The sequence below is a fragment of the Achroia grisella genome, unplaced genomic scaffold (assembly GCF_030625045.1).
Source record: "Achroia grisella isolate CSIRO2021 unplaced genomic scaffold, CSIRO_AGI_Agris_v1 utg1062, whole genome shotgun sequence".
NCBI classification, from domain to species: Eukaryota; Metazoa; Arthropoda; class Insecta; order Lepidoptera; family Pyralidae; genus Achroia; species Achroia grisella.
Window position 1 is genome coordinate 2,292,492 of NW_026712566.1, and position 26,120 is coordinate 2,318,611.

Sequence of the window (26,120 nt, forward strand, 5' to 3'; positions counted from 1 at the left end):
GTAGTTGTGTACACACAAACACAAATGAGTCTATAATAATATTGCTAATCCTATAACCGTTTACTTCCAACATGTCCGCAATGACATTCCACGACCTGGCTATAACGATGGGTAACCGAGTGTGGGAAGGGGACATAATAGTAGCGGTTCGATTCCTGCTATTGACATGACATCTAACTTATACCTTTGTTATTGCCATCATTATCCCACTGATTGTGGTAAAAAATGGCTGATCATTTCACCTTTTATGGAGGTAATAGCTTTGTCAAAGCTGGGATATATCAATATATATATAATTTATTGTACAGCTATAGTATTATTGCAATAGGTTTTCTGTGTTAGGTGAGTGTTGGGTATGTTTGTAGGGGTTATATTTATATTTAGTTTTATTGTATGTAAGTTAGAAGTAAATTATACAGACATAAAGGTATAATCAATAGTATAAAACAATTCATAATTAGGTGTACAAGAAAATTAGTATGTCAGCAAAAAGAATATATTTTTTTGTAGTTAATTTTCCTGCGCAAATCGAATGCACCAAAGATGCACAATATTGCCCTACGCACAGCCGCAGTAGGATGACGGGCGCATCCTAGTTGTATGGCGATGTCATTACTAGCATGAGTATAACTACTACTACTACTACTACTATTAACTATGAGTGTTTTGAGGAATTGTTCAGATTATTATCAGCTGCTGAATTTTACCATCGTACCACCCGCTAGAAACTAAAATACCATCCTGATCATCTAGATGAATGACGGTCCTCCGCCGTGCGGGTTTCTAGAAACTTTTTGCCATACAAACCACATTGTGGAATCACCTTCCAGCAATGGTATTTCTAAACGATATTGAAACCTTCAAGAAAAGAGCTTATTTCTTAATATGTCGATGTATATCTCAATAAAATATTTTCATCCGGCTTCTTCCTCATTACATAGTATAAAACAAAGTAGCTGTCGCTGTCTGTCCGTCCCTATGTATGCTTAAATCTTTAAAACTACGCAACGGATTCTGAAGCGGTTTTTTTTAATAGATAGAGTGACTCCAGAGGAAGGTTTTTATGTATATATAATATATGTACACCCGTGTGAAGCTGGGACGAGTAGCTAGTAACTAATAAACTGTTATTTCTAAACTGAATTGTATTATGAAAGTTTTTTTTATTTGTAACGATTAGGCCCGCCAAAACGAAGGGCAAAAGAGCGGAAGGCAGCAGCCATAATTGTTCATGTTCACAATGCAAGTAATTACGCGCCGGCGACGCGACGTCGAACTTCCGTAGTCGTTTTTATGGACTTAATAACTGCATCTAAGAAATTGACTTGTCTATGTTATCTATAAATTTAGTTTACAAACTTATTTTATTAAAACAGACAAGTCTTAATCTATATTAAAATAAACTATATATAAGCACTTTTGAATATATATTTTTTATTCTACCCCTAATTCGGAACGTAGAGTCTTCACAAGAAGAATGAGCAAGAAACTTGTATGTTGCTCTTTTAAACACATATTAAATAAAAAAGACACGTGTAATAAATATTGGGCTGTATAAATAATTTGACCAGAAAGTAGCAAAACATTGTAACAGTTTAAACATTGGCTTTAGTTACCATAAGGGATGAAAATAAAATAGATATTGCAATTAAACGCAACAGGCGCGTCCGCGCCTGTATGTTTTGTACAGAAATGATTGAACATATAATTGATATTAAAATATTAATGACAGGATTCCAATTTGTCGCCACACTTTAAAATACTGATAAATTGCGGCCCCGGAATTTCATTAAGCCATCTTTTCATTCGCTCTGCATAATTCCCTTTCATTTTGTCGTGAATATTAAAATTATTATCGGAACGTTATGTGGATTTTGTATAAAACGTTTGCTAGGTGAAAATTAATAGACGCCATTAGCCTCGCTCAAGTTTGTTTGAATAATGTATTCCATGATTTAGATAAAAATATTTCTGACCTCAAAAAAACTGACAATTATTGAAATATAAATGTCACGAAATACTATTTCCTAGCAACTAATTTGCTATACATATATATAGTTATATAATAATAATAATATCTCAGGACAAATCACACCATCGCCACAAATAGAAACAACATCCCGACAAATAGCGCCATCTAGTCCCAAGCTAAGCAGAGCTTGTTTTATGAGTACTAGACAACTGATATAAAAACAAAGATTTTTTTAGTACATACATAATATACCTACATAGAAAACACCCAGATCGATACAAACAATAATTCTCATAAATACAAATGTTTCACCGTGAATGGAATCGAACCTGCCATCATCGGAGGCGGTGTCTAAACCGCTAGACCACTGAGGCCGAAATTTAGATTGCATTACAAAATGACCGTTAAAATCGACCCTTAACACATTAAGTGTCATTACAAACCATTACATAACAGTGGCACTTTCTAGAATTCGTGAGTTGTTCGCACATTACATTTGTTGTAATAGGCAGTTAACTTTGTTGAGGCTACTCCAACTCGAGGGTAGGCCGAACAGATGAGCAGCGTAATGAATATTACAAATTTAGAACCCTTCAGTTGACCGGCCGTAATGAGGGAAATTCTATTACTTCTCCACATAATAGGGTTATGAATTTATAATATAACTACTGGTGACTGCGACTCTACGCATGTACTTTTGTACGGGAACAATAATAAACGCGTATCCATCCATCTATTATTTTATTAATAAAGTCATAATAAATACATATTTACAGTCATAATGTACAGCTACGGTAACCCTTTACTATTAATAATTAATAGAATATGTTTTCCTGCCTTCTTTAAGTTATGTATTGATTAAGCATCCTAATTCCTCCAGCTGTTACGTGAAACCTTAGCGGACATAACTACAGACAAACAGACAGTTTTGGGCACGTTACAGTTTTAGTATGGTAAAGAAGATTATAATAATTATATTTTAGGAGATTTTGTTACATTCAGATACATGGAGAAATAGTCAATTTTTAAAATTCACAAGTTGTAACCCAGCGAATTTGTTTGCATTTTAAAATTAAGTTAGTCCGTAATACAATCGAATTTTGCCGTCAAATTTAATTAAAATCTATACAGTTTTAACTAACACAGACAACGGTCTTATCTACCTTACCTCAAAACATTCTTAAGAAAATTAAATCTTAAAATACGCTGGTCATATAAAAAAGTTGCGGGTAAAAACTAGTTCAATAAAGTAACACTCCATTTCTCCACTAACAATAGGCGACAATACACAGGGTATAGTAGGTTTCAAGTATGCACAAAGCAGAGCCTGTAATCCACCGCGCGACATTACACCTGGAGGGTACTCGGGCGCCGAGTGCGTTTTGAGTGCACGCGTACGTGTTTTGTACGCAAATGTTATGCCAAAACATGTGGCAAAGTGTTGAAACATGAGAATTTTATGTTACCTTTGTGTGATACCAAAAATGTTTTGTTTTACCTACAGTTTTGAGGAAGTAAGTGTTCAATTCTACTTACTTTTTTATAGCATAGAGACAAAAGATCATACGGATCACTTGATGGTAAGTGATTACGGCCGCCCGTAGGCACCCGCAACACCAGGGGAATTGCAAGTGCATTGCCGGCCTTAGAAGGAAAATGCCGTGTCGGTTTGGAGAGACCGTTGCTGGAAGGTAATTCCTAAATGTGCTTGTGATTGGTAAAAAGTTTCTAGAAAAAGGCGCGGTGGAGGATAGCTATTCATACAGATGGCAGACAGTGCGATGGTGAAATCCCGTAGAACAATTCCTCAATACAGTCTCCGTATACATTTGTCAATTATGTCATGATTGACTTTTATGATTATTTTTACAATCCTTAAAAACTAGTTAATGATTTTTGTAAAACGAAAAATTAATATCCTATACATTGGCTGTTAAAACTTGTTTATACCAACAATTTGCATAAACAAATAAAATCTTAATAATTTTTTATATTATATTGAAAGTTATAACTTAATAGAATTATCCAATTAAAAAACATTTAAAGAAACTCTAAAGAGAGGATCAAAAACTTAAAACATTTTATTCTCTAACTGGATGTTACGAAAGTCACATTTAAGCACGGCACAAATCGTATCACAAAACGACGACCCGTTTCAGAAGTATCTATTGACGTCCCGCAAATTTAATCACGGACGAGAATTGAAAAATATTTCCAGCGTGCCGCCATAACATCGTATTCACATGGTAATGGAAGGAAAATAGAGGAGGCAAATACAAAAAGTGTATCCAGAAAATACGATACTCCCTATTTGATGTTGCTTTAGTAACGTAGTAACATTCGACAAAGGCTTGATGCATTTCAATTTGTTTCTATAAAAAAACTAGATAGAAGCGTATCAGCCTTGTTGCATACTGACAAAAATATGTGTTTTCAAGATTCTGATACATCTATAGATAAACGCATAGAAGATAAAATGTGTATATGTCACACCGTCTTGGCTTACTTGTTAGGCAGCCATTTTTAATTCGATAATTAGTAGAGTACAATGTAGTGACCCCAAACTATATGGGAATGATAAATATAGTGCAGAGTTGCAAATCCTAAGAACGTTTTAGTATATATAAATTATTTTATTTTTTCTATCAAATTTATAGTCTTATACTGTCCGTGAGGCCACTTATGGCTTACACAGAATAACAGCGTTGTGGCAGTTAACTGTCAAAGCATATTTCTATATACTGTATATATTTCATGTTATTACTTAACAAAAAATTTTTATCTTTCTTTCATCTGAGTTAATAATACTCGAAACAATTACTTTCAGCAATAAGGCCGCCTTATTGTAACGATACATGTGTCCTTCAATATATTGTTTACGACTTTTCTTTACTGTACAAAGAAAGTATATTCTATTATATATCTATTTAATAGTTACATAACGTTGAATTATAGTTTCTAAAAAACTACGTATATGTACTTAGACCATCTCAACTATATATAGTAAGGATGTAACTTTACAATTGAATACGGGCATGCAAATAGATCTAACGTAAGTTGGGAAAGTTAGTCCATGAACTGAAGGGAGGACCAAGCGCGGTTCATTAGCGATCGTACGTACTTCCTGCAATGTGGACCAGACGTGAGTTCAAGACTTACGAAGTTAAAAAAATTAAACACACATATAAAGTTCAGCTGAAATTGTCTACAATAATATATTTTACTAATATTATAAAAGCGAGTTTGTGAGTATTGATGGGTGTAGGTAATGTACTCTTTCACGCAAAAACTACTTAATGGATTTTGATAAAACTTTACAGTAATATAACTTATACATCAGTAAGTCAAATAGTTTTTGCGGGAAAGAGTAACAAACATCCATCCATGCTCACAAAGTTTCGTGATGTTTAGGATTTAAAATAACACATACGCTATAAGTACACGTAGGTGAAACCGCGGGCACAGTTAGTCTTTAATAAACTAAATTAAATAATCTTTACTTATAACAATATCGTGATATCGTAACGAGACGAAGCTATCTGATTATGTGTTAATATTTCACATAAAAGTCAAGAAAAATTACATAGAAATTTTCACAGAATATATAGTTTAATTATGTGTCAACATATAAGCTATAGAAAGTAGGGAAAATCCTAAATGGTGAGTCTAAATTATACAAAACAGGGCCACCGATAGGATATATATATTTTCTATTAGTTAGAAAACATGTTTTCGTGCATGGTAGGCATGGTAAGCAATTCAACCCCTTATAGATACACTAGCTGTCCCGGCAAACGTTGTTTTGCCTTAAAATAAAAAAATAGGGGTTGATGATAGAAGGGTGAAAATTTAGGATTGTATGTATTTTTTTATGTTGTATCATAAAAAAATAGAAACCAAAAATTTTGTCTAGAAAAAAAAAATATAGGAATGGACTACCCCTAACATTTAGGGGGATGAAAAATAGATGCTAGATGATTCTCAGACCTACTCAATAAGCTCACATAATTTCATGAGAATCGGTCAAGCCGTTTCGGAGGAGTATGGGAACTAAAACTGGGACACGAGAATTTTATATATAAGATAACGTAGTTATTCTGTAACCGTAAGGTAGGTTGAAGTATAAATTATAAAAGTAAACCAATATAAAAATAGTATTGCCTAAAAATAAACCTAGGTAACAAATTAGGCTGACGGTATAATAAATGAAACATACCTGACTCAAACTATCTCCTAGACTGCCCTCATTATCAACAGGTCTGAACAAGTTGTCTTTATAAGCAAATTCTCTTGACCGCTTCTCTTGTTCCTTCATAGCTTGGCTCTGGAGTCTTTCGAAGAACTCTCGAGGCTTTAATGGTGGGGGCTCGTCGTCCGGGGGCGGCGGTGGAGGGGGCGGTAACCTCGTACGCTGGGTGCAGCGGATGAGGGATCGCTCGTCATCTTCTGTTGACCGTTCATCATGATCCGAGTCTGAACTTCTACTATCACGACGCCTTACACCTTGAAGATGTGGTTCAAGGAATGTGGCATTTCTGTAACAATAAAAAATTTTGTTGATTAAATATTTTGATTCAGCGATTACTTCATATAGTATGGTATGAATAGAATTAGCAGGTAGAGCTCAAAAAATAGTAAGTAAATATATCACATATATTATTCTGAAACAGATTTCTAGATTTTGACAGAATGTAATAGAAAACTTTCGAAACGAAATCGTGTATACTTGAAGTGTTTAAATATAGCAGAATATAGAGTTAAGTTTTTTTACTTAAATGCGATTTGAGTTCACAGTAGATCTGCGAGATTGGCGTGTTCAATCTAATCCAAAACATTAACATTACAATTGAAATATTTTTAGACACTGAACAAGATTGTGCAGATGATCTAATAGTGGTACTCATGTGTCCATATATAAACAAACTTCAAAGAAATCGTATGAACAAGAAATAGATCGAAGACAATTTACACCTATATATGTCAATACTTATAAAAACGTCTCTTGTGATCGATGATTAAACTACAGCTAATACTATTAAGCTATAATAGTTTTTTTACAACGTTAATATTTGCTAAGAATCTATGAAAAAAAGACGCAATGCAAAGACGTAGGCAGCAGCCAGTATATCTAATAAGATTGTAGCATCAATTCCGGAAACATTGTAAGAATTGTAAAATTTAACAAAGTCCAACAGAGAAACGATATCAGCAAATGAAAAAATTGGATTCCGCTGACAAATTTAATAAAAAAGAAAGTAGCTTCACTGAGTCTAAGACTTTAATAGGCAATTACCACTACAAAGGCGAGTTTAGAGCAAGTCAAAATTGGAAAATTCAATCTGGAGTCGGTTCAAAAAGCACTTTTAAAATGAATATCTCTAAATTGACTATCTAATGGAGATCTGCGTTATTTAAGATAGAGTCAGAGAAATAAGATGCAGTTAAGCTTTGCTGCAATCACTGAAACCGTGCTGCACGTTGCATAAAAATATTCCTCATAACGAAATCGTAGTTGAACAGATAACGTTTTATCAAAAATTGACTTTCTTACGTAATTTTCGTTATTTTGTTTTGATAATTTCCTCAGCCCTTAAGAGTTAGAGCTTTCTTAACAATTAAACTATGTAATGCAAAATTATTATGTTTTTTAAAACTCTACTCTAGAGACCAGTGTGTCCATACAAATAAACATTTGTATATTAACTATTAGCATAGGTACATATATGTAACTGTACCTATGTTTACGTAATTTACATATTTCTATCGGTTATTTTGGACCCAGAACATAAGCAACGATGTATAAATTGTCTGGGATTATTATTACTTACTAGTGGTTGCCGTATAGTGGAAATTCAACCATACTTAATTTAAATTATAAGTTTAAACATTATTAAGGTTCTATTGTCAAAGCCTGTCGATAATTTAATTAACTTTAAGATTTTTACGCTTGATAAAAGCAGATTTTGCAAGGGCCATGTTTTTATATAACATCATATATGTATGTACCCAAAATTATTATTACTGTACTCCTATGAGTGTGTAACTACCTTGCAATGTATTTTATAATGCATAATTAAAAATATATATATTAGTATTCTGCACTGCTTTATACAAACTATAAGCGTGCGAAATTTCATACTCCTCTGCGCAATTTGCGTAAACAGGGGTAAAGTGAGGTTTTTGCTTTAGGTTTTAATATAATGATAACGTCTAGTGTAATGATCCCTCTAGTTTTTTTAAATAAATAATCTAATTTCCAAAGATTGTACTCCAGATCGATAGCTAGCAACCGCCCTGACCAGACCAAAGGGACATTAAGCAAGATTTATTTGCCACCGTTGCCTCGCTCACTCGTATTAATTAAAAACCTCTACACGGCGCGATTTTGCGCCCAGTGTGTTGGACAACCCCTCTACAGTTATATGTTTGTTTTACACTATATATACCATATATATATATATATATATATACGTTACCTAGTTATTTCGTACGTATTCTCCTCAGATACGGTCCTCTAGGTATGGTATATCTATGTTAGATATTGAAAATTATTTTGTATAATAATAATATCTCAGGTTAATTCACTGTGAATTAACCTGAGATATTCCCCCATCCAGTCCCCAACTAAGCAGAGCTTGTTATGGGTTTTAGATAACTGATATACATACATTTTTGTGAATGCATACATAGTATAGTTAGAAAACATCCAGACCTGTACAACCAAATTTATGGATACAAATATTTATATCGTACAAGGTACCGAACCCGCGACCATCAGAAGTAAGACGGTGTGCTAAACCGCTAGACCACCGAGGCTGGCGCTGTAATAGGGACTATTGTAGGGACTGGTCTGCTCTAATCTCAACTGATTTACCTTTATTTAGTTACTCAACCAGTTTGTTGTATGTTTATTATTTTGAGCCTAATGAATTGGTGCTGGTTGGTGATATGTATTGACACGTTTCAACTTAAAAAAGTAAAGTTACAACTAAATTATTTAAAAAAGCAACACGCCAGTTCATTGCTGGCCCTGGCATAAAGTGATGACTATTCAAAAGTGCTTCAATGTAAGTTTATTTGAATAAATATTTTTCTTTTCTTTTCTATTCTAGTATAGGTAGTAAGCTGAAACCAGAGCGTATCTGTGCGCTGTCATACGCAAAATTTATCTGCGACCGCTGTCGGCCTGCCGAGTTTTTATATTAAAGCCGGTAATAACGTTGTCTGGCCGACGTTGTGGTGACACTCAATTTGTTACTGACGGACGGACGGATCATATACTTTCATATGTAAACAGGAAATTCTGTGCGACATTATTTTTGTTTGCATATATTTATATGCTTATAAAAAAAAGCATCACCAGCATATGCTTTTTACTCTATTCTCCCAAATTTGAATTAAAAAAATATCTGTATTATGAATTATGATAAACATGTACAACTTTATTTGAAACGAATACGAGCTGAGATTCTTGTTAGTTCTTCTCATCTCGAAATCATTCCGAACTGACAGTAGATTTGACATATCAAAAGAGTCTGCAATGGACCTACATGAATAAAGATATTTTGAATTCTAACCTATTTATATATACTAGCTACTCGCCCCGGCTTCGCACGGGTGTACATGTATTATATATATAAACCTTCCTCTTGAATCACTCTATCTATTAAAAAAGCAGCTTCAAAATCCGTTGCGTAGTTTTAAAGATTTAAGCGTACATAGAGACAGACAGCGACAACGACTTTGTTTTATACTATGTAATGATACATATATATACTATTTATTTAAGTACCAATTATTTTACTAAATTTTAATAATTACATTTTATTTACGCTCCGTATTATACTTGTTTTATATTATATCTCCAATAACTGTATCCTTTTTATTGTAAAACAATTTTATATTCTAAATTTCTGAGCTCAGGACGTCAACAGAAAAAAAGTAACCTTTTTTGTGGTATGTATATGTATCTAAAAAAATTAACAAATAAACTGAACAAGATAGGCTACAACAAGAGTGAAACGAAATGAATTCACTTTCATTTGAGGTCAGTGGAATATGTAATAAAGGAGGAAAGCGCCCGGTATTGGTTCCCGAAATCTCATTCCCGTACTCTAATTACAAAACCGCTTTAATCTTATCTGCGTAACGATAACAGTTATTGTTATCGTTATATGCTCGTATCGTTATCTATTATTATTATGTCGAATATTATTCAGGAATATTTCATACTATATCTGTTATTCCGCGATTAAGAACGGCCGCGGTTGTCTAGCGGTTTAGTTTCAGGTTCGATTTCTCGCACAGTAAAAACTTTTGCACTCAAGAGTATGATCGTTTGAATTGGTCTAGGTGTTTACTATATATATTATGTATGTACCTGTAAAAATGTTTATGCATTTTTCAAATTCAAAATATCTTTATTCATGTAAGTCTATTACAGACTCTTATGCTATGTCATAAATCTACCGTAATTTCGGAATGATTTCGAGATGAGAAGAACTGACAAGAAACTCAGCTCTTATTCTTTTCGAATAAATGTTGTACATGTTTACAATAATACATATTCATTATATATAGAATAGAGTGACCACCAGCATATGCTATTGCAAAGCAAATAGTCTAATCACTGTTCATAACCCGAACAGATCAGTCCTCACATTTATATAAATTCTTTAGTGCCCATAACAAATAGATAGACATTCGCATTTATATAAACAACTTCATTTATACTTTTCATGTTGTTAAGTGAAGTTTTCATATATAAGTATATTATAATTAATTAATAATAATTATAATTAAGTATATATATATACTTATTATAATTATATATACATTTGTTAAGTAATAATATGAAGCCAAGTTCCGTTTGGGTTCATTAAGTTTATTTACGTCAATCAACGTTGTAACAAGCGAAAAGTAATTTGAATCTATGAATCAAGTGTAAAACCACCCTTATCTCATCTTTAATAGGGTGTCCACGCGATAGCAACAAATCAGCATCACGTGACGCGGCCGCCCATTATGTGTGACGTGACACGTTACCGAGATGACGAGGATTGTAATTAATTAAAGAGTCATATTTGGCAACTACTTTGTCACAGGTGGCGTGTTGAAAACATAGATTAATATTGTTAAATTGTAGTTCTGTGGTTTGGTTGGGATAATATTAAAAAACACAGCAAATCTTACTACACTGTACAGGAGTACTTACTTAATTAAAAACATTGACATGTATAATTTATAAATATTTCATTAATACGAAATTGACATACTCCTATTATAAATAATGTATGTACTTAATATTGACTAACGAATAATAACCAAAATTGACATCTGTTTTGTCTGTTGCATGTCAGAAATGACAAAATGTGCGAAACTGCGAATTCTAAAGACCTTAAAAACTACATATGTACCACATTTTAAGCAATAAATATATTCATTTCATATAAATACAGACGACCTCGGAGGTCTAGCGGTCTAGCACACCACTTTATGACCGATGGTCGCGGGTTCGATTCCTTGCACGGCACGAACATTTGTATCTTGAATATAATTGTTTGTGTCGGTCTGGATGTTTTCTATGTATATTATGTATGTATTTACAAAAAAAATATCTATGTATATGTCTCAGTTGTCTAGTACCCATAACACAAGCTTTAGCTAGCTTAACTTGAGTCTAGATGGCGCTGTGTGAATTATACTGATATTATTATTATTATATTACATTATACATATACACACATAAAAATAAATTTATACTTACTAAAATATTTACTATAAGATAAATACATAAAATACATATATATATTTTAAATAGTTGCAACTATTATGTAAATGTACAAAACTCAATTTTGTATAAAAAAACTTAACATTGATATAGCTGACAATATTATCTGATTGCACAAAGAATGAGTGCACAGCGGTTTCTATGGTGATGGACCTTGTGAATCTGTATTTATTTAAAACAACATTTATTTAAAAATTTAAAAGAGCAACACCTAATTATCCTGCTTTCCGAATAAGCGGTAGAATAAAAAATGTAACTCTCCAAAAGTGCATATATTAAGTTTATTTGAATAAAGATTATTTTTATTCCTACGAGGCTCTGGCACAAGAGCAACAGATTATTTCGCACACAGCACCGACGTACGGTGCCTCGTGATTAATTGCAAACACCCACTACAGGAAAAACATGTTTCCTTAGCTAGGGACGTCACATACTTGTTAAAATCTTTCTAATATACAGAAGTTTATAGTATATAAGCACAACATATAGTATAACACAGAAGTTTGTTTGGATGGGTGGATATTTGTTACTTTCTTTATTGATAACTACCTGTACTCGCGACTTCGTCCGCGTGGAATTTAACTTTATTTTTTATAGATTAGCCGGAACAAACAGACAGACAAAAATTAAAAAAAAAATTTTGGTGTATGTATCGTATTTATATTCATATGCATGTATTACAAAACGGTTATTTCGATATTATAAACAGACACTGCAATTTTATATATATGTAGTTAGTGTATTTAGCTGTAATTTGACAACCCTAACATAGTTCCGGGGTATCTGTGGACATCATTGTTTATAGTCCAACAACCTTAATGGCCAGGCTTTTGTTATTCCTAATTCACCCGCCCTCAGGGCACTGGACACACAAAAAAGACTGAACCTTCATGGAAACACCGTTAACTTAATTTCACAACTTATTATTATATTGGCGACGGTCTCTGTGGTCTAGCGGTTTAGTACATCGCTTTACTTCCGATGGTCGCGGGTTCGATTTCTCGCACAGTGCAAACATTTGTATTCTTAAGTATGATTGTGTGTTTTGTTTGTAACACTTTGTTGTAGAGTACATACATTTATTTAACTAAAGATACAACGATATTAAAAAATAAGTTTTACAATGGCGAACATACCCCAAATGAGGGATTTCTTCCAGTCTACCTATGAATGACTGAAAGGAATTGTTTGTATCGGTCTGGGTATTTTCTATGTATATTATGTATTTACAAAAAAAAATATCTAAGTAATTATATCAGTTGTCTAGTACCCATAGCTCTGCTTACCGTGGGACTATATGGCACTGTGTTAAATATCTAGGGTTATTTTATTATTTAGTACGAATTTAATCCAGTAATTGTTAAAGTCATGTAATTTAATAGCGTATAAGCTTCGTCAAGAATCGAAGTTTGAAAGACAGGATTCAAAAACTCAAACTACTAGTGAGTAAGTCTTTCACTTGTTTACCTAGATTTTTCAGCTAACATATCTACATTCGTATAAAAAAAATAGTGAAAATTTCCATTTTCTTTCCAGCAGGCGACACGTTTTCAACGAGGTGCTACATACGTTGAATAACACATCGATTGTGGTACTTTCCCGTCGATTGTTGGCGACAGTCAGCTGTGAATGCATACCACACATCTACCATACCATATGTGAATGGGTGGTAACACAAAGAACGTGTCGGCGGGAAGGGAATTCAATAGTGAAAAGAAAACAGCACCTACTATGTGTTTTCGATTTGAAATTAGCTGTATAATAATCTGTCTAAGAAAGATGGAATGAATTAGCTGGAAAGATAAAATAAGAAATGTAGTACATGCAAAGGGTTAAAGAAAAGAGACAGAATCATAAACATTATTGAGAATAGGGTGAAAAAATATTGGGCACTCGATACGACACAACGAACTAATTAATAATATTATCGAAGGAAAAATCAAGTGAGGAAGACCAAGAACAAATCAAGCAGGTTATGGAAAAAGTTGGAGATTGTCGTATCAACAACTAAAATGATTGATAAAAGAGTGGAAGACGACAAGACACAGCTATGTGATGGGTTGAAAAAATCGATTTTTTTTTTCATAAATTAGCTCCCTTAACATGTCTAGAATACGGTTAAGCGATTTTAGGAAAAATACAGCAGGTAAAAGAAAGAGCGGTTCGGAGCGGTGAGTTGGCAGTTAGAGACCGGGCCTATTGTGTACCGTCGGTTTTAACTTTTATTAATATATTTGTTTAAAAGTTTAGACGTTTCTACAGATCGGGCTGTTAAAAAGGATAAAGAGCAGGTAAACTTACTGATAAAGTTATCCAAGAAATTACAAAATTCTACGGAAGGTCGACGCCATCCAGATTCGCTTGAAGATATGAGAAAGGAAGTTTGGGCAACGTACTATCACAAATGTTCTTCTGATGAAAACCCTCAGCATCAATTTTGTCCAGAAGGCGAAGACAGTTGGTGTAAAAGCTAATAATGAACTGGACCAATTTCATCACTATAAACCACCTCTAATTCCGCAAGTCCAAGAAGCTATCAAACCGGTTTTCGAAGATTTATCGAAAGACGAATTATTAATTCGTTGTTTAGGAGCAGAGACACAAAACAATAACGAATCTTTGAATTCTTTGATTTGGACTTTCGCTCCTAAACATCTTCATTCTGGTCCCAAAGTTGTTGAAATTGCTAGCTACTTAGCAGTTATTATCTTTAATGAAGGTTTTCAAGGTATTTTAAAAGTTATGTCGATTATGGGATGCCCTGTTGGTCGTGAAGCCCAAGCGTATGTTGAGAAACGGGATGAAAAGCGAATCTTACGCTCTGACAATAATGTCGTTAAACAAGCCAGGATTGACTTGAACAATCTGCTTTAAAAGAGTTTCACGAGGAAGAGGAAGGAATACTCTATGGACCAGGCATCGCCGATTGAGAGTAAGTTGATATTTTAATAGTTTTTAACGGACTTGAAACTTTAAACGCGTTTTTCTCAAAACTGTGTTTTTCAAACTTTCCTCCATTGTATCTCAGAAACGGCTGGACCGAATTACTTGAAATTTACAGGGCACACTCAATATATGTAAACGCAAAAAAAAAAACGCCTAATTTGCAACTTTTATTTCAAATGTCTATCAAAAATCCAATTTTTTTTATATTCATTTGATTATAGGTCATTCCGTGCTTTTAAGCCTACAAATTAAAACGCCGTTTTTTTTTTTTTTTTCAGATAAGCCGATCAGCCGGAATCGTGGAGGAAGTGGGAGCTCTTTTTTTCGAGGCGGGGGTGTTCAGAGCGCTGTAACTCTAGTTTGACTGAATATTTTTAGCTGAAATTTTATATTTATACTGTCCAAATATGTGTTAATAAATGATAAAAAACTTGAAGCTCTAAATATTTACTGGTCGTAGAAAAAAATTCCTAAAATATCCCTAAAAAACAGGCCGTCACATAGGAAGACTTAAATTATGAATGAATGAATAATCTGTCTAGTGACGTTGACTGTGAATTTTTTATGTTAAACGTAAATTTTGTATTAAACTGTTCGTGCTATGCTGTAATAAACGACTCGAAAAAAATAACAATATTTCACTTGCAACCTTCATAACAAAATAAATAAAACAAATATTGTATTAACATGGGTGCTTCCTACATTTATTCTGTACTAGCGACCCGTCTTAGCTTTACATGGATACATTACAAATCTTTGAATCTCTCGGCTCGTTGTATACTATAATACGCATGTATTATACATATGAACCTTTCTCTTAAATCACTCTATCTATTACTGAAAACTACATTAAAATCCGTTGCATAATTTAAAAGATATAAGCGAACAGACAGCAGCGACTTAGTTATAAAGAGGTGTTAAAAATTAAGTATTTATTTTATATAAGATTTAATTAGTCACATTAAATTCACTTATTATTATACAAAAATTCTCATCTCCCCTCTTAAGGAGAGGAGATGGCAACTTACCCCCGGCAGAAACACAGTCGGCCGGGGTTCAGGGCCCTTTTATTATTATTATTTTATTTAACGTCGTTGAATATATGTATTCACTATATTATTTTTATATTTATATTGCAAACTGGTGAAAATTTAATTTGTATATCCATCTGTCTATGTATTTGCAAAACGAGTGTCCATAGTAGCTTGCAGTAAGTAAAGTTAGCGTTCTTGTGAACGACATTGGAGACCACTTGTGAGCTCGCGATAATGGACACTCTATACCAAATAGAGCACTCTGACGGTATGACCAATCATAATAGCCAACACACGAGCAGAACAGAACTGCTGGTTGTGACGTAACTGGGCGTAAAACAAAGACTCCCGCCATATTACGGAAAACAATTGGAGTTAATTTCTTTTACGATACTTATGTTACACCTGTTAGTTACGTTACACTAAAGTTCTTAAATCAAGTTTATTTGAATAAATTACTTCTAAGTCTTTTTGCATTAAAGTATCTACATATAATCTATACATCTATATATATAAATGAAATTGGTGTGTCTGTTTGTAATATTGAAATAACCGTTTTTTACTACATGCATATAAATATAAATACGTTACATATACCAAAATAACACTGTTTAGAATTTTTGTCTGTCTGTTGTCGGTCTGTTTGTTCCGGCTAATCTCTGAAATGAATGGACCTAGGCTACTTTTATTTTAGAAAAATGCTTTTGTTTTAGGAAAATAATGTTAAATTCCACGCGTGTCGCGATGTCGCATGTACAGCTAGTACAGTAATATGATAGTGGTTTAGCAGTTTAGTACACCGCTTTACTTCCAATTGTCGCGGATTCGATTCGGTTCGAATCGAACGTAAATTGTTATATCAGTTGTCGAGTAACTAAATAACCCATAACACGGACTCTGCCTAGCTTGGGACTAGATGGCGCTGTTTGAATTGTCCTAATATATTATATTACATTTAGTTGCCTTCTTAGTTATTTTACAGAATGAAATAAATGTTCAATCGATTATCGAAAAGAGGAGTGTAGTTAAAAGGAAATGACACAACTGAACGTTGGGTTTGCGAATATTGTACAATCACTTACAAATGCGATGTCTATTAATTTTAGTGGACATTCGACATGAAACCTCTCTTATAAGTGTGTTATTACATTTTATATTTTTACTTCATAATATAATATCGTTAAGAATTGAAATTTTTTTCGCAATGTATGAAATGCATTTTTTTTTGTGTTTAGATAGAGTGCAAATGGTATTTTTACCTCTCTTATAACGGCGTGTGTTATTATCAAATGAATATAAAAAAAATTGGATTTTTGATAGACATTTATAAAATTGCAAATTAGGCTCTATAAAAAAATCGAAGTTTTGAAAATTTTCGATTGATAATAGTTCATTCCATGCGTTTACATATATTGAGTGTGACCTGTAAATTTCAAGTAATTCGGTCCAGCCGTTTCTGAGATACAATGGAGGAAAGTTTGAAAAACACAGTTTTGAGAAAAACGCGTTTAAAGTTTCAAGATTGTTCAGCTCTTGAGTCAATCCTGGCTTGTTTAACGACATCACTTACGCGCCGCTCAGAGCGTAAGATTCGCTTTTCATCCCGTTTCTCAACATACGCTTGGGCTTCACGACCAACAGGGCATCCCATAATTGACATAACTTTTAAAATACCTTGAAAACCTTCATTAAAGATAATAACTGCTAAGTAGCTAGCAATTTCAACAACTTTATATTTTAGGAGCGAAACAAATCAAAGAATTCAAAGATTCGTTATTGTTTTGTGTCTCTGCTTAAACAAAGGTGGTTTATCGTGATGAAATTGGTCCAGTTCATTATTAGCTTCAGCCTTACGCCATTTACACCAACTGTCTTCGCCTTCTGGACAAAATTGTTGCTGAGGGTTTTCATCAGAAGAACATATATATAGCCCAAACTTCCTTTCTCATATCTTCAAGCGCGATGCAAACAATCATACTCAAATATAAAAATGTTTATGATTGGTTTTATTTTTTAAGATCGTTGTATCTTTATTAAATAAATAAATGTATGTAGGCCCGGTCTCTACAATAAAGTGTTACACACAATCAAGAATACAAATGTTTGCTTAAGAATACCGTCCCAGGAATCGAACCTGCGGCAGTCGAAATTAAAGCTGCGTGCTAACCGCTACATCACAGGGGCGGTTATATGCTATTAAACTTGAGTATTAGACAGTAAATGTCATAGAATCTTATGAAATGCTGTCATAATCGGATTAGCAGGCGCCGTCGTGGTGGTAATACAAAGCTTAACAAATGAGGGTAGAACTAACTGGGTACGTATAGTATCTGTGCTAGTTCTATTGAAACTAGTGCGCACTGATCATTGGTCATGATTTTGTACCTCGTTTTAGTAGCGCTTTGTACATACTTAATAAGATTTTTATTTATACATGTATTTAAACAAATAGATAAATAAACCTGTACAATTAACACAACGCCATCTAGTCCCACGGTAAACAGAGCTTGTGATACTAGATAACTTACGGTGCGAAGTATGTAGGGTTGAAATTTTTACAGGTTTGTAGGTTTGATATATGTACCTATCTATTTATTATGTCTGGGATTACTGGACCAAAATTAACAAATGACGTGTCGTTCTCATTGCCTTAGGTCAAAATGACTTTACTTAAGTGGGTTGTGTAAGAAGTTAAATAAGTTACTATCGATTTTTAACTATACCACGGGAACTCTTCAATTTACCTCAACTAAAAAATATCTAAGATTATGACCGGGTATGTATTATGTAAGCTATCTCTATGCAAAGTTTCGGAGATTAGCCTGTAGAAACAGAGTCACAATAAATTAAAAAAAAGGGTAAATGTGTTCTATTGATTGGTGGTCTAGTGGTCTAGTACACCGCTTTACGACCGATGGTCGCGGGTTCGATTCCTCGCACGGCACAAACAAGTATTAATGAGTATGATTGTTTGTCATTCATATACTTTATTATTTTATTTTTAGTCTGGGTGTATTCTATGTATAATATGTATGTATTTACAAAAAAAAATCTATGTATATGTATCAGTTATCTAGTACCCATAACACAGGCTTTAGCTAGCTTAACTTGGGTCTAGATGGCGCTGTGTGAATTGTCCTGAGAATATTATTATTATTATTTCACATCTAACATCCCTCTGATTCGGTTTTTGGCGTTTTTATGTACAGAAAATTGATCTCTACAGTTACATACCGTACATAGACATACATAAACATAATAATACACATATACATGTAAATATTTCAGAAATGAAAGGGACAATAAGAATAGTTGAACTAAAGGAAATGGAACCAAGAGAATCCATCCTGCGAACCTTCGATAGATCCATACGTAAATAATTATATTATATGCAAAGTTTGCAGTCTGTAGAGTTGTATGTACTGATGCTATTGTTCCTATATATGCTAATTCAACTTTAGATAGAGTCTTAAGTATGACTACAGTTCGTAAATATTCAGGTCATAAAGATTTATAGCAAAGAAACAACTCTGTACAGATTAGCATTGGGCGTTGATAAATGTTTCACTTATCCGAAAGTTTGTCCTACTTGTAACGGGTATTGTTTTAATTTATCACTTGACTAAATTTGTATTGATTTGAAACAAGCTTCTGTAATAGAAATAATCTTTATTAAAATATATTTATTATAAATTACCTTTGAATAGTAATATTTCTTTATTCTATCACTCTTTCGGAACGCAGACTCATCACAAGAACGAGATAGAAAATTGCTTGTTGCTCTTTTGAATAAATTACAGTTTTAAGAATTTTGTGTGAATACAAATAGCAAAGTTTGGTTTGTATTAACACAAAATTCTTAAACATGTAATACTAACAAGATTTATTAAAAAGTTACTTATAAATAAGTAACTATACATTTATTTCTGTCATTCATATGTGTACTTTGTTATTTTATTTTTAGTTAAAGTAGCTTGTATAACATATGATTTATAATAAAATAAATTCATTGACTTAGTTGCTTCTTAGTTGCCTTATTCTCCGACTGATATAGTTTATATATACACTCCGCCTTACTTCCATTGGTCGCGGGTTCGATTCCTCGCACGGTACAAACATTTATATTCATGAGTATGATTTTTTGTATCGGTCTAGATGTTTTCTTTGTATAATATGTATGTATTTACAACATAAAAATGTTTATCTAAACATTTGTATTAGTTATCTAGTACCCATAATACCCATATTATTTGGCTTTGGATAACTTAAGTATAGATGTGCACTGTGTGTATTGTCCTGAGATTATAGATTATAATTTGTAGATTATATATCTACGTCTATTATTATATTTATAACCTATATAGATAGGTTATAAATAATTTAATAAAACGAGAGTATTTCCAACACCAATTCCTATACTTAAATTGCCATAACGTAGTAATGTGAATGCTGAATAAAGGTTAAAAAAAAGAATATTAAAAGGACAGCTTGATAAAAGACACGGTCATAAAGTAGCAAACATCCAGATTACCGTGGCTCCAAACATTTATATCAGTAAATTAATACAAACAGGCGGTTCTAATACTCGCCCTCATTATATATTAACCGAGGAGGGATGTTCCCTTTGATCGGCCCTCTTCCTTAATTCTCTGGATTAAGGAGCTCAGCGTCTCACTTTTGCATAATTATACGCTTTATCAGCTAGAAAAAAATCAATTTGTACGCCGGGTAGGAGCGCGTGTTATTTTAATAGAGATTTATTTGCATTGTTTATTATTTTTAATTTGCTACAAGGCATTTGGTGGATGTTTTTGTTTGAAATGACCTGATATTTAAAATTATAATTTCTTTAACACAAAATGACAGACTCTGTTGTATAGCGGTTTACTACACCGCTTTACTTCTTGGTCACGGGTTCGATGAAAGTATTTGTATTAATGAGTATGATTGTTTTTAGTGAACTGGGTGTTTTCTATGTATCTTACGTATATATTTACAATTGTATTTAGTATTGTATATTAACAGATGTCTTGGTACCAGAAAACAAGTTGTGCTTAGCTTGAGAATAGATGGCGCTGTGTCAATTGTCCTGAATTATTATTATTATATGAAAATATCTTTGTCATAGACTTATTTAGGGATAGAGGTTCATTTATAAACTAGTTACTCACCCCGGTTTCGCCCGGGTGTACGTGTATTATACATATAAACCTTCCTATTAAATCACTCTATCTATAAAAAAACCGCTTCAAAAACCGTTGCGTAGTTTTAAAGATTTAAGCATACATATGGACGGACAGACAGCGACAGCGACTTTGTTTTATATTATGTAATGATGATTAGAGTTTCTAAAGATGTAGTAACATTTGTAATATTAAATGAAATTTAACTTCTATGATAAGATTTCTAAAGTTTTGATGACTATGGCTTTTGAACATTGGAAATAAAATACACAATTGTATTTCAAAAAAGTCATATAAATGATTCTCTGAATAATAAAAAAATATATATTAAAAATAAATATTTTGTTATCGTAACATTAATACGAATCATCGTATAAAATGTTTTATTTTTCTTAGCAAGTATTGTGTTTTAACATATTGCGTTGAGAGAGTTGTGGTACAAATATAATATACATATATATATTCAAGTTGAAACGTATTTACTTGTCTTGATAACAATAACAGCAACGCTTATGACAGTGACAAATTACATGTCTCTTGTCCCAACTTCCATTGAAACATTGGTTACGTTAAAAAGTTAGCAGGATTTAAAAAGCTTTAAAGTAGTTAACGTTGTATTGCAATTAATAAATTAATTTTTATATACATTACATAATAATTGAAACCAGTGCTCGAAATACGACCTTATTTAATTTGAATTATAAGTTTAAACAATGACTAAGGGTCTAATGTCAAAGAATATATTTCTATCTGTGTGTGTGCGTTTTTTTTATAACACAGGCGACAAACGAGCATGCTGCTCACCTGATGGTAAGTGATTACCGTGCCATGAGCACCCGCAACACCAGGGGAATTGCAAGAACGTTGTCGGCCTTTTAAAAAGGAATAAGCTCTTTTCTTGAAGGTTTCAATATCGTATCGGTTCGGAAATACCATTGCTGGAAGGTGATTCCACAATGTGGTTGTGCGTGGCATGTGTGTGTGTCAGACTCCTGGCAGTGTGTGTAACGTTCTTTATTGATTTAATGTACTTTATATGCATATTTAAAAAAAAATGCATTTCACCCTCTTAGTAAGGATTTACGCATAATTATTAGGTATACTTATATATTTATATTTATTATAGAATAGAATAGAAAATCCTTTATTCAATTAAACTTAATTTAAGCACTCATGAATAGTCAACAATTTTTTTTTAATCTATCGTTTATCTGGAAAGTATTCTCATCACAAGAAGAACGAGCAAGAAACTTGTGTGTTGCTCTTTTAAATAATAGTCGTAAGTTTACATTTTTAAGTCATAACGTGTGAATATAATCTACCAACTAGCACTTATTTATTAGGGTCGCATATATGCATTACTACTCATTACTACTCTCTTTTATAATAGATAGGTTGAAGAAAGTGTAATCAAAATTAGTTTACAATTACCAAAGATATCATGTAACATGCACACATACAAAATATATTCGAAATACGAAGCTTTTCCTCTTTCATGGTACCTGAAAATAATCAACAACGAAACAATGTACATACAAACAACTATTAAAATACGATATTTTATCTACTGCTTGCAGCAGGGTGACGGTGAACTCCTAAATTTCCCTTTTTACAGCATACACTGCAGCGTGCAATAAGGACAATGCATTTTACGATGAAATTGACTGCGAGCAGATGTTGTGCCGCGACATGAGAATATCCAATTATATGAGAATATCTAATTAAATGAGAATATTCAGTTATATGAGAATTCAATTAGATTGCAATATGTTTACAATATTATAGAACTAACGGCAGGCTCCAATTTCGTAAGGATGTAATAGTTGTTTCTATTTCTCTTTTTGAATAAAAAGCTACTTTGTAACTGGCTGACAACGAGCTTCTTATAGATAAAGACATTTTAAAATAGAAAAAGTATTTTTTGAGTATGTTAATTAAAAAAAAATGTTTTTTAATTAAAATATATAGTTTTAGCTCACCCGCTCCATATTTTCCTTTTTGTAACATTTACCATTAATTCTCCGCTCCTATTAGTTTCATATGTATAGACTATATAGGCTATCTCGATAAATAGGCTATCCAACACTAAAATAATTTTTCAATACAAACTGTTAGTTTACGAGATTAGCGCGTTTAACCAAACAAACACACTCTTCTGCTTTCTAATCGAAATGTGGGTGAAACATGTGAAAAATGTATAAATGCGAAAGTGTGTGGTTCTCTATCGGAATGAATTATCGGCTGATTAGATTTTACTGACATAAACAAATAATCAGCTTAGCTTATTAATTATATATAACAGTATCATTGCATAGTATAAAGTCGCTGTCGCTGTCTGTCTTTCCCTATATATGCTTAAATCTTTAAAACTACGCAAAGGATTTTGAAGCGATTTTTTTAATAGATAGTGATTCTAGAGTAAGGTTTATATATATAATACATGTACACTCGAGCGAAGCCGGGGCGAGTAGCTAGTTACATATAAAGCTGTTACTAAATACTATATATATATTAATATAATTAATGTACAGGTTAAGGATATCCAGATATCCATGTATATATCAATGCACATAGTTGTACTTAACATTTGCAGGGATTGGAAACGGCTCGTGAAACCGTAAACTGTGGCTTCAGGAAGCTTAGTTGCCGGGCGGGGCCTCAGAACTGACAAACTGTCGCAATCAGCCGACTTGCAGACAACACGGGGCGGAACTACTATCTATTTGCACACAATACGATATGTAATCACTGCTATTGAATTAAAGTCGCGAAAACTTGTATACGTTTTAAGATATACCAACATTTATTCTCAAGCTAGACATTTTTGTTTCCTATTTTTGAAGGATTTTAATATTTCACTATATAGTCAGTCAAATCAGTCATGTAACAGTTTTGGTTGTAATGGTACAAGTGGTTTGTTGCCATTTCAAAGGATTGCGATGTCGTGATTCTAGTAGTTTTACTAATAAACTAAATTTAATCATAATTAATTATAATCCCTAATTGCATACTACAAACGAAACATAGCTGCACACAGAGCAAGCTGCTTTGCGTCTGAAGGACTGGATGGATGAACTATTAATGGATGACAATGAAATGGTACTTTCGCCTGCGCTAACGGTTAAGATGAACATGAGGTTACGCCAGTTAGACCACGTTACCTGTAATTTAATTATTTAACTTCAATGCATCGTATTATCGTATGTTGGACTTCATTTTCCGCAATTGGCCTCTCATTCGGGCCGTTGTGCGTGTAGAGCCAGGCTACTAGCGTAGCCAGCCAAGCTCCTACCAGAAGCGCAGAAGTCTCTTGGCGTCTTCGCAGGCTTCACGGAGCGACCTCACCGTTCCGAGGAGCCACTGTACCCAGGATTACGTGAGCCGCCGTTTCTTCAGCTTAACTTCAATGCATATAAATAAAGTGTACATTTGGCGGACTTAACACCTTGCGGCGTTATCTACCAGTCAGAGAACGATTGTTAAAAGATTTATGACGATGATTTACAGGGTGAACCTCGTGGAGGTCAACCTAACACAGTCCATTGCCAGCAATGGAGTCCAGTAGTAATGTACTAGCAATCCCCTTTTCGCTTGAAATAGACTGAGGACGCAGACAACCTTTTGGAGATAATCTCTAGTAAAGTTTTATTTTCCTCTATCTCACTGCTTACACCTATAGCACTAAACATATATTTTCCACGTCAAGTAATAAAATAATAGGGTCTGGTTAATACAGCCTGAAGTTGACGTGGCACGAGCGCTGCACAAAGTGCTGCGGTTTTGACGAAGGATTTTAATTCAGCGCATATGAAAAGATTGCGGAAATTCTTGTTGAGGTAACCCTACCGTTCTTATTAGTCCTTTCCCAGAGGTTTATAAAGAAAGCTGGGGGCTTTTTAAATACCTTACTTTGGGTAGCTTTTGTAAGTTAAGTGTGTATTGTATGATATTCTATTTTAAATGTTTTGGTTATATTATAAGTTTAGAAATGCACATGTTAATATAAATAACTTTAATGAACTTCAAGTTTATTTCATAACAAAAATTACGGCAATAATAGTTTAACATAATTCATAGTTCTTTTTAGAATATGGGTAAACGAGATTGAGTAACACCTAAAGGTAAGTCATTACTATCGTAACGGAGCATCTACAACACCAGAGAATCGTATTATTATATTCTTGCTTTTTCTTGTGATGAGACAGATCTTCAAATGAGCGGTAGATAAAAAAAAAATACACTTTATAATTATGTAAGTTTATTTGAATGAAATACTATTCCATTTTATACGCCGCCTACAATCCACCGATGAGAATGTAGTCTTTTAGTACTATCCTCCCAGAGGGAGATACCTTTTAAATTCAGTAGGTTATAAAAAGCAAATACTATTTGATTTGTGCAAATCGATCTTTTAAATCTCCCTGAAGTTATTTACTTAAATCGATTCCTACATATTTCTAAATATTCGATTCCATTCACTGGAGAATAGTCAAGTACTTATTGCATCAATAAAATGCATTGTGAATACTCCCGGTGCATCGGAGACCGATTTTCGTTCATTTGTTGTACACAAATCGACTTTTTACCGTCACGTACATCTTTACTACAAAGAAAATAAGGTTAAAAATTGAAAAATTATGCTTCTACATCTGGTTAAGTATTCAGAAGATACTCAAATATATACACAATTTTATATCTAAAGCAATAAGGTTCAGAATGGAACGTTTCAGATTGAAAATATCTACTGAACTCGTGCTCCTGCAGGACGGCTTTCAGTGTAGGGATTTGCTATAATTCTCAAATAGATTTCAATGTCTTAAACTTTAGAGCACTTGGAGTGGAATAAAACCGTGATTTGCGAATTGTAGTATACGTTTTTACTTAAAACAGACGTCTTTTCTCGTTTCGTTTTCGATCAACACTTTTATTGACGAATTGAACCTACGACCTCATTTCTGTATAAATTTTTATTTGTAACTCAATACGAATAAAGTAAATACTAAATATTAAGAGAAGCTCATCACAATATGTTGCAGAAAACAATATTCAAATCGCTTAAGCCGTTTCCAAAATTACAATCCACAAACGCATAAATAAATTTTTAAGTTTATTCTGTACAATTTATATATTTATATTACATATAGTATTTTAAATACATGTTATATTTATATAACTTAATTTAAAAGTAATATTGT

At 33.1% G+C, this 26,120-nt stretch overlaps 1 protein-coding gene across 1 annotated transcript in view; it reads right to left on the reverse strand.

Moving 5' to 3' along the window:
• The window catches only part of LOC131853642 (protein sprint), a 159,265-nt gene that overhangs the window by 35,187 nt on the left and 97,958 nt on the right, over positions 1-26,120 (reverse strand). The window contains exon 3 of the mRNA XM_059204648.1: positions 6,189-6,507. Coding sequence (XP_059060631.1) covers positions 6,189-6,507 — 319 coding nt within the window. The remainder of the gene's footprint in view (positions 1-6,188; positions 6,508-26,120) is intronic.